Source organism: Bidens hawaiensis, unplaced genomic scaffold (genome assembly GCF_021521415.1).
Source record: "Bidens hawaiensis isolate Kalapana, Puna unplaced genomic scaffold, B.hawaiensis_p1.1 tig00009160_1, whole genome shotgun sequence".
Classification (NCBI taxonomy): domain Eukaryota; kingdom Viridiplantae; phylum Streptophyta; class Magnoliopsida; order Asterales; family Asteraceae; genus Bidens; species Bidens hawaiensis.
Genome location: NW_027491674.1, coordinates 471,736 through 487,983, shown reverse-complemented (window position 1 = coordinate 487,983; position 16,248 = coordinate 471,736). Strand labels below are relative to the sequence as shown.

The 16,248-nt window shown below is 36.0% G+C and overlaps 1 protein-coding gene across 1 annotated transcript; it reads left to right on the top strand.

Moving 5' to 3' along the window:
• Positions 1 to 1,213: 1,213 nt before the first annotated feature.
• Positions 1,214 to 2,739, top strand: LOC143531415 (uncharacterized). Its single transcript, XM_077026717.1, has 4 exons — positions 1,214 to 1,480; positions 1,718 to 1,954; positions 2,043 to 2,260; positions 2,347 to 2,739. Exons 1-4 carry the CDS (start codon positions 1,214 to 1,216, stop codon positions 2,528 to 2,530), a joined length of 906 nt encoding a protein of 301 aa, XP_076882832.1. The 3' UTR covers positions 2,531 to 2,739.
• Positions 2,740 to 16,248: the final 13,509 nt, after the last annotated feature.

The following is a 16,248-nucleotide window of genomic DNA, read 5'->3' as shown; positions in this document are numbered from 1 at the left end:
TTAAAATTCAAACGTGTAAACTTTATTGCTATTTTTATAACACTGAGTGATTTTATATTATTTTTTTAATATAAATTAACTTTTTGATTATTTTTTTGTTATGAAATCATTATTCTTTGGGTTATTTTTGGATTTCACTTGCATTTATAGGAAATTATAAGGTAAACTGCTCATCTTGTTGAACCTCCTGGTATAACCCGGTTCAACCGGTTATATCATTTTTTTTCTCAATCCGGTACATGTTAGATACCGGTTTTTAAAACATTGGAGAAGACTCAAACTAAACCCTCACTAAGTGGTGTACTAACATAATTTTACGTAAAAGGTAATTGTTATGTAAATATTTATTAATTAGAATTATATAAATAACATCCTCGTTTAGGCCCGTGTGCTCTACTAAAACATGATAAGTGAAAATTCTAACTCAAGATGTATTTTATTTAAATTTTTGAGTTTTTTAACAAGCCAATATCGAATAACTCATTAAAAACTTTGGCTAGTTTACACCCTTAGACCGACTGTAGTGGACACTACCTACGTCGAAGCGACGTTACCATCACCTGCCACGTGTCATCTCGTGTTGCAGTGGCACCTTCCCTCTTCTGCCCTTTGTTATCCCACTCGCCGCCCATAAAATAATCGTTTAACGCCCTACAACATTACCACCACTACCACCCCCACATTAGAGCCACCTGATGCTTTGAAGCCCTCCTCCCTTTCTGCAATCCACTCGGTCTTATAATAATTGTTTCCAAACAAAATTATCTGTACTTACCCATCAATGATTACATTAAATTAATTTAATTCCACACTAATTTTATACTATCATTAAACTTATTTTAATACGTAATTAGCAGATAAACCTTGTCTTTACAATACACAATCAATCATAATACTCGCATCGGACAAATGCACTAACTTTAGTCGGTATTTAATTATACTTCATAAAATAGTTTATTCATTATTCTCATTCATTACCACAAAATAAATATATAAATAATCAAAACATAATTAGATAATTAAAAAGCCTATATATGATGAAATACTCATCCTATACTTGCACTCACTTAATAATAATATATGCCTACCTTCAATCTTCTACCACTTTCTTTCCCCAAATTCAACAATTATTATTAATCAAATTCATTCACCCGATCTGATCTGATCAAATCAATCCCAATTTCAACCCTTCATTTCGTTAAATTTCATTATCATGACGTATGTGGAGAATGATGCGATTACTGTATTAAAGATCGCAATTGAAGATCCGACAGATGAGTATTCGATTTTGAACGAATCGGAGGTGTTAACCGGCGGCGGCGGTGGGTGTGTGCCGTCGTCGTCGTCTTCGTCGGCGAGTGGCGGTGTTAGGGTTTGGTACTGTTTATGGTGGTGGGCAAAGCTTGTTCTTGTGGTTGTATTTTTAGCTGTTTTGGGGGTTTGTTTTTTCATGTGGATTGGACCCTTTTTGATGAATAAGGTATGTTGAGTATTGATTATTATTATTATTATTATTATTATTATTATTATTATTATGTTAGCAATTTGTTAATTTGTTGTTAATTTTTAAACTTTTTGCAAACCCTAAAAAACCCTACTTTTGTAATTGGGATTTTGATTATATGTTCACGATTTTGTTAATTTTTAAACTTTTTACAAACCCTAAAAAACCCTGATTTTGTAATTGGGATTTTGATTTGATTGATTGTTGTTTCAGGAGGTTATTCCAATACTGAATTGGGAAACAGAAACATTTTGTAAACCAGTATTAGCAGTTCTGATATTTGCTTCAGTGGCATTATTCCCCACGGTGTTTCTACCGTCTACTCCGTCGATGTGGGTGGCCGGAATGAGCTTCGGTTACGGTTTCGGGTTCCTGTTAATCATTGGTGGAGTCGTTATCGGTGCATCGCTTCCTTATTTCATAGGATCTCTTTTTTACCACAAAATTCAAGTAAGCATAAATTGTTGATCATTTTAGTGCTATTAAAATGTTTTGAGCATTAGTTAATGTTTAATTATTAATTATTATGGCTATGTAGGGGTGGTTAGAAAGGTACCCAAAGAAAGCATCAATCTTGAAATTAGCAGGTGAAGGAAACTGGTTCAACCAGTTTAGAGCTGTCACATTATTAAGAATCTCACCGTTCCCGTATATGGTATACAATTTTTGCGCGGTAGCAACCGATGTTAAGTTTGGTCCATATTTATTGGGTACATTGGTGGGGATGGTACCCGAGATTTTCGTCGCAATATACACGTAAGATTCATGTTGGTTGTTATTGATAGTTATAAAAGTTTGTTTCTGTGGTTATTGAATATTGGTTTTGAGTTTGATTATTATAGAGGTATAATGATACGAACATTGGCGGATGCTTCAGTTGATCAACGGTCACTTTCGGTGCCTCAGATTTTGTGTACGGTTTTTGGGTTTCTGTTGACTATTTTGACCACTGTGGTGGTAACGGTTTATGCTAAAAGGCGGTTGAGTGAGTTGCAGAAAGATGAAGAACAGTTACTGTTGCAGTAAGATGTTGAAGATACGTGGAGGAACTAACAAAAAAGAGTATGGTTTTCATTTGATTTTAGTATATGAATGAAAGCAAAAGATTAGCAATGTCTTTGTTTTGTTCCGCTTATGCACGTGATAAGTTGTATATAATCGTCATACATACTCTATAAACGATTCTTCATTTTGATTTCTCATTTTGCTGTCTTTTGGTTCGCGGTTTTGGTTTCTTGGAAATACAGTGCAATTACATGCTTTTAGTCATTTGAGACAGATGGGAACTTAGAATATCCTTTTAGCAATGTATGTTACCGGAATACTTACGTGACTCAACAATACCTTTTTAACCAATGGTAACAACTACAACGCATTTTACGCTGGGCAGCTTACACTTTTGGTTCGATATGAAGATATTTGTATTTGATTTTTAGTTGTTTGTATGAGGGATTGAAATGATGATATTATTATAACATCAACATCTTAAAAGAGTAACATCCACTTTTTTGTGTTCCTGTATTATTATCAGATATTTAGTCATAAGATAAAAAGCCAACTTGTTCATTTTGGGCCTTGTTTGTTTGGGGTGTTTTGGCATCTTAGCATCCAAAACCAAAACAAACAAATTGTGTTTTGTCTTAAGAATGCATATATGAAAATAATAATGAGAACCAGGACATGTAGTAAGATGTTGATCTTTTGATATCTATATTTCTACATAAAAATGACCAAAATACTCTTTTAAGTGCAAGTTACCATTCTTCTGGTGTTTTGTATTTAACCTTTATGAAGACCTCCTGTCCAGCAAAAATTGTGTATTACATGATATATTAATGCACTTTTACAAGTTTTCTTTTAAACCAACCCCAAACGCAACCGTGTTCTATCTGCATCGAAACTTGAGCTGTTGTAGTAGTTTTCGGTCTATATTATTACTGTGGTTAAATTTCTATTTTCTTACCATATTCTTTTTTTGGCTTTTGTTTGAAAAATAAAGCTCAGGCAACCCGAAAAATTCAAGGAACCACCCTAGCCGGATAGGAGACAAACCCAATATTACACTGGCTGGTTCTTGTTCTTTGATTTCTTGGCAATTTGGTTTCCCGCCCGACGTGAATAAACCCGAAAAAACAAATTAATTAAAAGCTAATAAAACCTAATATTTTGCCAAACAATTTTGTTGCGTGACGCTTCTACAGTGTATTATTACAGCTTAAAGTATGAGTAATGACATAACAAAACATGTATGTATAAATAAAAAATGGTTGTGAAGTGAATATGAGAACTAAAAGATATAAATAAGCTTTTGAGATAGAGAAGCCTTTATATTATATGTATCATGTATGGGAGATATGGTTATGATTAATAATCGTATTTCGAATAACGATTTATTATTATTTCTTTGTTCTTGTATCTTGTGTTAGGTTGATTTATTAAGGTAAACACTAAAAGAATTGCAATCTTACATAGTTAATTTTTGTGAAGGTAAGGTACCAGACACACCATACAAATAATAATTCACATGCAAGACAAAATGAGAAACCCGTGGAAAGAGTTTCCCTGCGAGACGACACGAATCCGCCGCGGAGGAATACTTTGTAACAATGTGAAATAATAAAGCACAACGGAAGTTTCACCATGGACAGACACGTGACAGAGAGCCACTGCTCAATAACCTTGGCAATAGTGCGGGCACATGATGGACTAATAAGAATAAGCCAGCGCATTACTTGCACAGAAATAAAGAACCAAATACGCCAGACTGCCAACCAATCAGGAATGAGTATCATGCTCAACCATGAGAATAGAATGTTACATTGAGTGGGACAGCTGGCCAAACCCTTCTCCCTCCCTTCGGGTATTTATAAATACGGAACCAGGTCTAACGGTAAAAGGATCCCACTATCTCTTAGTTCTCAATATATATATATATACATACACACATACATACCACTTATCATACTGATTCTCACGTTGAAGGGTAGTTATAAGAAGAGACCCCCCCTATTCTCCTTCTCGTAACGAGCTCACGGTGTTCAGTTTTGCAGGTCATCGCTTTTGGAACTCATAATCATTGGTAGTAGGACCATCGTTAAATATCAGGCTGAACTTGTTAGAGGTCGGTTTAGATATCAATCCATCATTCGGCGAGATATTAGGTTAAACCTAATCAGGTTTAACTTAGTTTTTCGCCAATTTTGATAACTCATTTTAAGATTGGATACTTGGTAGTCGAACAGTAATTTTTTTATTTTATTTTTTTTACAGAGAGAAGAATGATTTAGTTATATGGTTTAACTTCTTTCTCATTTTGTGGCGGTTTGTTTAATTTTAAGACCTATAAGGGGGGAGGGGCACTGCGTGATGAATGCCCATCACGCGTGATGGCATCACTCAACACCGCCGCCGGTGGTGTATCACGCGTGTGATGATATAGTTGAGTGATGGCCATCACGCAAGTGATGGTGGGTTTCCAAGGAAATAGGACAACCATGCCATCACGCGCGTGATACACCACCGGCGGCGGTGTTGAGTGATGCCATCACGCGTGATGGCTTTTCTTCACGCAGTGCCCCGAGTCCCATAATATTGGTAATCTTGTTACTTTATTAAAATAAAAAATGCGTTGTTGTAGTGACCTGTTAAGTTATATTTGTTGTAGTGACCTGTTAAGTTATATTTAGTTATGTGTGAAGAGGTATGTACCCGCCTCAACACCGAGCAAGGCGGGTCAACCCACAAGATATAGACATTACGAAGGCGCAAAGCCCAAACCTATGCGCATGGCGCATATCACATATGCTCACGCATATCACATATGCTCATGCATCACATGCTCAGGCATCATATGCCCAGGCACCACACATGCTCAGGCATCATATGCCCAGGCACCACAGATGCCCAGGCATCACATATGCTCACGCATCACATATGCTCACGCATATCACATATGCGCGTGGCGCATCAGCGCGCGGCGCATATCACATGCTTGTGCATATCACATCTGCGCATGAAACATCTGCGCGTGAGAATAAAGAGAAGACCTCGCGCATCCTCAGGATAGGCGCATATCATACATGCACATAATCAACCTCACCCTTATCCAAATCAGGATTAGGGCAACCTTGATTGTGCACGTCAGACAACCTTCCAGAAGGTATCTTTTTAAGGAATAAGAATATGCTGATGTTGACAGCTGCCGAATGAAAGGTGGACAACTCAGCATAACCCATGTGCTACCACGTGATTATAACCAATGAGAAAGCACCAGGTGTCCCAGAGGACACGTGGCGCAGAGCAATTGGAGGAGGCCAACAAGGCTGAGCCCAATCAGTGGAAACCCTAGCACTATAAATACAGCATCAACTCCACAAGGAGAGACATTGAATCATATTCAATTACATTCAATCAGACAGTTACATCCAGTAACATAATCACACAGAGTATTCAGCTATTAAGCAATACTCTCCAGATTTCCTTACTCTGATATTATTATCTTCTCCCACAAATACTTATTCTCACACCGGAGGGTTACCCCAAAGAGGACCCCTCTGTCCCTTTCTGAGGGGTAAGTTGACGGTGCTGTTCATTTTGTAGGTGGAAGAACCCAGATCCAAGAAAACCATCGGTGAAATAGTATAATCACACCCGAGGAAAGTAGATCGTCTACCAGTGAGTCGATCCACGTCTCTTCATTGGCGCCATCCACTGTTACAACGGCAATCAGATCTCATCAGATCTATATATAAAAACAAATTTTCACCATGGTTTCTGGTGCTCGTAACGTCGATCAAGTTCTGGAGGATATTGAACGTGAGGATGTTAATGAGGGACAGCAGTTTCTGAGGGGGCCGCGTGATTCTACGCGCACCACCAGTAACCGTCCCTTCATCACAACTCCTCACGGCCAGACTGAAACTCCTCCAGATGATCTTACGTTACAAAATCTTGCCGGCGCGAAACAAAAAGGACCAATGGGTCCAGAAGATGAAACAAATGATCCTAAAGAATGGCTCATAAACGAGCAGCGGCGTCTAATGGACAAGTACAATGAGATGGTCAAACAGAAAAAGCTAGCCGACTTAACACAAAGGCAGGCGTTTGATAAGCAAACTGTTCATGGAACAAAAAGGCCGCGCGCGCCGGAAGAAGGACACACTGCACACACTGCACACACTGAGTTCAGTGATGAAGAAGTGCACAGCATGAGGAAGACGCGAGATACTCATGCAGGAGGCTCACAGCTCCGCGCGCCTGTGAACATGGCGCCTGGAGCCAGAGCCGACCTGGATCTGCACATACCGTACAGCCCACCAGTTAGAGGGCAAGTGGACGTAACCACACCGTACAGACCAGCCATCTTGGTGAAACATTCAAAGTTCACTGAGCGCATCGCGAAGGCTCCCATCCAGCACAAAACCAAGATGCCAAGTGGTTTGGGCAAATATGACGGCACAACAGATCCAGATGATTTCTTGCAAGGTTTTTACAACACGGGAAACCTAGAGAGCTGGACGATGCCAACATGGTGTCACATGTTTGCTCGCTGCCTCACGGGCGCGGCGCGTGTCTGGTTCGAGAGCTTGCCGACTGGGCAAATCGATGGGTTCGAGGAACTATTGGAAAAGTTCCAAGCCCACTTCGTACAGCAGCGCAGACACACGCGCGACCCTGATGACATCATGCACTGCGTGCGCAGGAATGATGAAACGATTGAAGATTACATAACACGTTTCAATCAGGAGTCTCTGGCAATCGGAGGTATAACTGAGCAACTCCTGCGCGTGGCCTTTATACAAGGCGCGCGCAGTGATCAACTCCGCCGAGCTCTCGTAAGCAGAGATGGCATGCCCACCACTTGGGCCAAACTAATGGAAGCATCGCGAGTCTTCGCGAGAAACGAAAAACAAATTGCCCAAGATAGGGCAAGAGAAAGAGCGCATCAAGCTGAGTCACCGCGCAGCAAAGAAAAAAGGGGCAAACAGAACTCTGTATGGTCCAGGTTGCAACCAACCAGTTTTTCTCCCGCAGAAAAACAGGCGCAACCAAGCTTACCTCAGCCCCAAAAAGACATTCGTAATCGCGGGGAAGGTGATAAGAGGGAAGGCGGCAGAGATCCTAGCAGACCTCTGCCAAGAATATGGACTCCCCTCACCAAAACGCCTTCACAGGTGTTAAGCACTGAGAATGTCCACTTCAAAAGCCCCAAGCCACTACACTACAAGGGACAATCATATCACATCCAATATCATCAGATAACATCCAATTACAGAGTATTCAGCTATTAAGCAATACACTCCAAATTCCTTACTCTCACATATTATTATCTTCTCCACAAATACTTATTCTCACACCGGAGGGTTACCCCAAAGAGGACCCCCCTGTCCCTTTCTGAGGGGTAAGTTTACGGTGCTGTTCATTTTGTAGGTGGAAGAACCCAGATCCAAGAGAAACCATCGGTGAAATAGCATAATCACACCCGAGGAAAGTATAGAATTTCGCGCAACGGTGAATAATAAGAAGAAAAAGACAAACCCCTACTAAAAGAACAAACTGTTAAGTCTAATATCTATCTTGCCTCGCTCGCGCGAGACAAGACACACATTAGACTGGGGGGGCTTGAAGAGGTATGTACCCGCCTCAACACCGAGCAAGGCGGGTCAACCCACAAGATATAGACATTACGAAGGCGCAAAGCCAAAACCTATGCGCATGGCGCATATCACATATGCTCACGCATATCACATATGCTCATGCATCACATGCTCAGGCATCATATGCCCAGGCACCACACATGCTCAGGCATCATATGCCCAGGCACCACAGATGCCCAGGCATCACATATGCTCACGCATCACATATGCTCACGCATATCACATATGCGCGTGGCGCATCAGCGCGCGGCGCATATCACATGCTTGTGCATATCACATCTGCGCATGAAACATCTGCGCGTGAGAATAAAGAGAAGACCTCGCGCATCCTCAGGATAGGCGCATATCATACATGCACATAATCAACCTCACCCTTATCCAAATCAGGATTAGGGCAACCTTGATTGTGCACGTCAGACAACCTTCCAGAAGGTATCTTTTTAAGGAATAAGAATATGCTGATGTTGACAGCTGCCGAATGAAAGGTGGACAACTCAGCATAACCCATGTGCTACCACGTGATTATAACCAATGAGAAAGCACCAGGTGTCCCAGAGGACACGTGGCGCAGAGCAATTGGAGGAGGCCAACAAGGCTGAGCCCAATCAGTGGAAACCCTAGCACTATAAATACAGCATCAACTCCACAAGGAGAGACATTGAATCATATTCAATTACATTCAATCAGACAGTTACATCCAGTAACACAATCACACAGAGTATTCAGCTATTAAGCAATACTCTCCAGATTTCCTTACTCTGATATTATTATCTTCTCCCACAAATACTTATTCTCACACCGGAGGGTTACCCCAAAGAGGACCCCTCTGTCCCTTTCTGAGGGGTAAGTTGACGGTGCTGTTCATTTTGTAGGTGGAAGAACCCAGATCCAAGAAAACCATCGGTGAAATAGTATAATCACACCCGAGGAAAGTAGATCGTCTACCAGTGAGTCGATCCACGTCTCTTCAGTGTGGTTTAACTTCCACTAACATCTATCTATAATATATATAAACGAAAACATAAAAATCCTACGTGTCGTAATGTAATCGCTCCCCTTTTTTTAGAGTCACCAGATTGCTTGATTTTTAAATAGAGGCTTCTCATGCATTTGACCCGAATTCACGAGTATGAGCCTTATCAAACCCAGATATTTCTTAAACGGCTAATAACATCTCATTAAATTAAAAACCAATCTCACCAAATATTTAATACAAAAATCCTATAAAGTAGGAATATACTAAAATTAATATCTGATTTATTTAAAAAAAAGATATATGTTGTTTATAATTAAAAAAACCAATTTTATAATAAAAAAATAAACGGGTCTTGATTCTTATCAAACTTAAATAGCTTTTAAACCGAGTCATAACATCTCATTTATTTGTTAAACAATTTAATATCAAACAATAAGTATATTATTAACTTTCATACAATAAAAAATAAAAATTCAAAAAATAAATAAATATTAAAAAAAAAATAATATAAAACGACCCCCGTAATACGGGAGATAAAAACTAGTTATGTTATAATTACATTACTGTTCGACGGTTTATCCATTCTCGCCTCTTGGTTAATTGGTCGGCCTTTTCGATTTATTAAGGTAAACAAAACAATTATCATTTTTAATTTGTTAGATGGGAACTTAAATTCTTTTTGCGAACTGGGAGAATATGTTAGTGCACTATCATCAATGGTAGAACACTCACTTTATTAGTGAGAGGGATGAGGTTCAAACCTCACTATCACCAATTTATATGAGAGATATGAGGGATGACCCTGAGTTGCCAGGGTTCGAGTCCTGATCTCACCCGGTTTTACTGGCTCCTCGATGTCGTGTCGTTTGGCGGGCGTGAGGGTCGGGTTTTATCTGGGGAATCTCTCAATAGGTGGACCGCTAGGGGCTCCGTCTGTCCGGACTCGTGGCCGGCTCGGGCTACCTTTAGCCATTGGGGGCCGCGTACAGAATACCCGACGTTACTTAGTTGATCGTTAAAGAAAAAAAAGAATATGCTAGTGCAAGCTCATTAAAGTCATTGATACCTCATTAACTAATGGATCATATAAAACTATGCTTAATACTGGGAAAGTGGTTTTCAATGGGTTAAACACAAAACCAGAGTCCATAAGTTAAACTTACGTCATTATGGGTATTTTAGTCATTTGTACACGCAGACATTGAAGTGAAGATATTAAAACATCAACATGTTATAGTGACATTTGCGATTTGCCTTTTTTGTTCTCTCAATATTATTATAGATATTTATTCATAAGACAAACAGTGTATTTGTATGTGTAGGTTAGAAAATGATGTTTTGGACTTGGACGCTAGCAGGCCAAGTAAAGTTATATGGAGATATGGGCTAAGCCTATCTTGTTCATCTATTTAGGATGGAAAGAGACGAGTCTTTCTAAATTCTAATTACTTTTGAATAATAGTTTTTTTTTTAAATACTAATATGAATTCGTCTACGCTCATTATATAATGTTAAAGTTGGTTATTTAGCTATAATAGTAAACAATATTGGTTCTTAGAATTCATTCATGTGCCCCGATTGAACCAGAAAAAAATTATGCTTCACAGGGCTTAGCAAACAAAATAATGTAAACTTAATTTTTTTAAACGAGGATTAAAATTATGTAATAAACATAATAATTAGAAAAATTATAGTATTAAAATATGTTTATCACGACAATGGGCTTATAATGTTTGGGTGTTCTAAAAAAATATATATGCTCAAGTTCATTTAAGAAGTATTTTTAGAGCGAGAAGTATGAGAATTATAGAGATAGAGTCAAGAAAAGACCCAAATCCTTGATCCACATACACAGACCCGCATGAGTCATCTGCCAAAGAACAGGAAGTCCAAGGACCACCAGAGATTCGTGGGAACCATCCACAGGCGGAAGAACAAACATGCATGAACATCCTTTTAGAAGCTCGCGGGAGACGCCCACAACCTAACAAATAGATGACTTAACACTCATAAAAGAAAATATCAACCATCAGATCAGCATATCTAACGCAACAGATTACTTCATACACTTCTTAGAAACACTTCCCTTCTTATTTTAACCCCACCCTATATATACATATAGGATGAGTATCATTACAGAACCCTTAAATTATTTAAGAACTTGAAGAAACCATTAAAAACTAACGTTTTTTATAAAAATTTTTGTATGTTAATGTTATTTGAGTGTAGTTTCATCACTTTGTATATCTATGTTTATAATTACAATTTTGAAAATTAGTTTTATACATATCTATGCTTTATTTTACACCTATGTAAATTTGTTAATACATAAATTTTACACATATGTAAACTTTTGATTTATATATGTAATCAAAATTTTTATATAAAATATGATAAAACTACTCTTAAATAATGTTAGTATATAAAAAAAATGAAAAAAATGTTTGATTGTTTAGAGTTCCTAACAGTTCTTAACTTTTTGGAGTTCTTAAATGATACCAACCCTATATATATATATATATATATATATATATATATATATAGGATCAAGATCATGAGAGAACTTTTTTAAAATTGAGAACTATGAGAACCATTTTGGACCACAAAAAACCCAAAAATAAAAAAAATCATAAAATAAAAAAAAATACAAAAATGAAAAAAGTAAAAAAACTAAAATTCTTATTTTAACATCCCGGTTTTATAAGAAAAAAAACTCGGTTTAGCTAAATTAAATACACATATGTATAATATATACATATGTGTATATTTACATGTTTTTTATACACATGTGTATAATTTAAGATAAATGATACTGTACATATGTGTATATTACGTAACTAAATATTAAATAAAATTATACATATGTGTATAATACGACACTTTTTTTTAATGAAACCGAAGTGAAATATAAGAATTTTGGTTTTTTTACTTTTTTAAAATTTTCGTTATTTTTTGTTTTATAATTTTTTAAAGGTGTTTTTAGTGGTCCAAAATGTTTCTCAAAGTTCTCAATTTACATAGTGTTCTCTTAGGATCCTTACCATATATATATATATATATGGTTGAAAAGATATTAAACGACAAGAAACGACAAGTTCAAAATGTCGGTATAAAAATAACCTTTTTATTTAAAAATTATATATATACATATAACACACACATATATATATATATATATATGTTTGTTTTAGAATAACAAGTATGATAAATGTAATGAACATATTAAATATATTTTCGTTAAAAGATTCAAACAAAATATTAATTTATATATAACATACTAGGGATGGTAATGGGTCGGGTTTAGGTATTCCCAAACCCGTACACGGTTATAAAAGTCCGTCCCAAACCCGCCGGGTTTTAATCGGGTAATAACCCGTCGAGTTTCGGGTTTCCAATGGGTTTTGTCAAAAGACCCGTTGGGTATACTCGGTCTAAAACCCATCAGGTTTCTATCGGGTTTTGACAAACTATAACTAATCGATCACAAATAATGGTTACCATAAAAATAAAATGTCCCAAATAATTGTTATAAACAAGTTTCAACAGATAATATATTTAAAATATATAGAGTACACTATATATAAACATAAAAAAAGTTATGTCAGGTATATTGGGTATATAATCGGGTAAGTGGGTTAATGTCATCTTGTAATCAGGTTGGGTAATCAGGTATATTACAAATCCCAAACTCGTCCCAAACCCACGAAAATTTTCAAAATTAAACCCAAACCCGTCCCAAACCCTAATGGGTCGGGTATTACCCGCTACAATTATGTCAGGTTTCAGGTTTCCCCATCGGGTACGGGTTTCCTTGCCATCCTTATATCTTACTACATATTATATTTAATTATTTGCACATTATTATTATAATTATGTATTTATTTATATTTTCGTATTATATTTATTCGAATAATTATAAGTATATCTCAAGTTATATTTAATCAAATTATTTTATTTAATTTGTATATTTATTTATTATTTAGATATTATTATTATAAGCATATCTTATATCTTAATTGTTTAAATTATTTAAGTATTTAATTATATATTTTATCAAGAATAATTAATGGTGATTTTATAAATAATAAAAATTAATGATTCTTTTAATTAAATGATGAACAGTAATAATAACCATAGAATCAATCGTTCGATCAACAACATTCTAATCATCAACATAATTCATATTACATCGAAACCCTAATTCACTATTGTGTTGTTTAATTCATAAAATTATCATTACTATTAAATAGGAATCCTTGTCGGTGAATTCCGAAGGGTTTAACTTTCTCACATCATCACTTGTATTTCGTTCATCTAGTCAGGTGAGTAATTACTCTCCTTCTTTTACTTGTTTTCCAAACTTTTGGGACATGTGCGTACTTACAATCTTTACGTACTATTAGTATTCACATTAGCAACTGTTACCTTGAGTGCTATCAATTATGTGCCTAACTTGCTACTTGTTAATTTGTTTACCTGAACGCATTCAGAGAGGTCCATCATATTCACATATTAGTATGATCATTCGACTGTCGTAGTGGTCGGCGTCCGATCGGATGACAACGATTTCACGACAACTCAATTATGGTAACCAACGACCGATTCGCATGGCAACAGTTTAGCCCGCTCATCATTATTTGCTTACAATATTACCTGCTTTGGCTTGATTGTATAACTCACAAAGACAGTTTGCTCACCAAAAGTGAACTTGATTAAAGTTTCTAGGGTTTGGATTCACCAATGTTTAAAAACAACTTTGACTTTGACTTGCAGGTTGTGGAAGCTGCCCTTAATTCAAGAATACAACACTTTGAGCACAGGCTAATGGTATTAGACCCACATGTGAGTATGTACATACATTGACTACATTTTTAACTTTACTTTTGGTAACATTAAAAATGTAGTCAATGTATGTACATACTCACATGTGGGTCTAATACCATTAGCCTGTGCTCAAAGTGTTGTATTCTTGAATTAAGGGCAGCTTCCACAACCTGCAAGTCAAAGTCAAAGTTCTTTTTAAACATTGGTGAATCCAAACCCTAGAAACTTTAATCAAGTTCACTTTTATTATATTATATTATATTATATTATATTATATTATATTATATTATATTATATTATATTATATTATATTATATTAACTGGTGTTTACTCACTCAACCTAGTGTTGATAAAATATATCTATTTTATACGCATATGCAGGTTTTAGATTGAATTAATTGCAAGATTGCTGAGGAACTTAGGGATGATTATGCTAGAAAAATTAATCAAGACTTATCTAAATTTTATATTTGTATTCTTATTGTTGATTTTATTTTTAGATTTTGTATTTAAATTATTTGAGTTATATAATTGAATTTAATAGATATTGGCACTTTTATTATTGCATGATAGTACCTTGAGAGCTGTGAACAATCAGCTCGCGCCTCGGAATTTCCGTCTTAGGTTGGGGTGTGACAGCATATATAATTACTTTATTTGATTTTCACAATTAACACATTAATTTAATTTGTACTTGATCTAAACTCTAGATTTATTAATCAATGGTTGAAACAATAGTGACATTTATTGTAATTAATGTTATTTTTAGACTCATTTAAATAAATAAAAATGGTAGTTTAGGTATATTTATAAGATACAAATTATTATTTATTGTAATTATGTTGTAAGAGTTACAATTTACCATCTTTTTTCATTGAAATTATATTTTTAATGAGATTTCTTGTTGCCTCTTTTTACATAAAAAAGTTTTTAAATATATGGTAATTAAGCTTAAATATAACATCTTTATTAACGATTTCTCTATTGAATAAAAATGATAATATATGGTATTTATATACATTTGGGATTTAAATACCCTTTTTCTATTACAAAACTTCTCATTTAAAAAAAACGAGTTTACAAGAGTTAACTAAACTATTAGTTATTTCTAATGCCTTCGGATTTTGAACATTCATTTGGCATACTCTTGTCTGCTTCTATTTCTAATTGTCGGATGCATCTTGTATGTTTAACAGATTTATTTTAGCATTTCCTTTCTTAGCATCGCTTCCACTTGCGTTGCTTGTCTTTCTCGAACATTCTGAGATGAAGTGTCTGTTTTCTCCACTACTAAAACATACAACTGTTTTCCTTCTGCAGTCATCTTCTGAGTGACCAATTTTCTTGCAGAATTACATGTGACTAATGGAATATTTTTGGAAATATGGGTTGATCTTAAACATTTCCCATGATGTCTTCAGCCACAACTCTGGCAGATTGGTCTTGTGAATTCAAACGACCCTTCCTCTTTTTCTTTATTTTTCTTTGTTTTCTTTTCCTCGGGCTCTTCTTTATTTCCTTTACTATTCTTATCTTCCTCTTGGTTTCTTGTAAGACCATTCATGATATAACCAGCTAACTCCATGGCTGAATCAACGGTTTGAGGCAAATGAGATCTCACAATGTTTTTAATTTCCCAAGGTATTCCCCATATATAGCCGGTCACTTTGTTGGATTCTGGTGTTACCAAGTATGGTACCAATCTACAATACTCATGAAACTTGGTATTGTATTCCTTAAGGTTAGTGCCTTCCACCTTTTGGCTCAAAAACTTGATTTGAATAAGATCGGTTTCGTGCATGGGACAGAACTTTCGTAACACAAGTTCTTTGAATGCTTCCCACTTCAACTGATACATGGTTTCTCTATCCTTTGACATAATTAGGGTATTCCACCATTCTAAAGCTTCTCCCTTATATAGTTGAGATGCATACTGGATCTTTTGAATCTTAGTACATTGACTGATGATGCTGATTGAATCGATCTCCTCAATCCATCGTAAAGCTGATATGGCATCTTTGTTGCCATAGAATTCTTTTGGTCCATAAGCTTTGAAGTTCTTGATATTACAGCCTTGGATTACTAAGTGTTTCTTGAATTTACGGTTGAATTTGCTATCAACGTTGGAACTATGAACGCTTTCATCTTGATGAGAAGGATTTCTGTATGAATGAGTTCTAACAGTCATGTTCGAATGTTCAGATTTACTTTTATGTGACTCTCCTTTCATTGCTTCTATGAATGGAATCAATGCGTTATGAATCATTTCTTGCATTTTGACAAGTTAC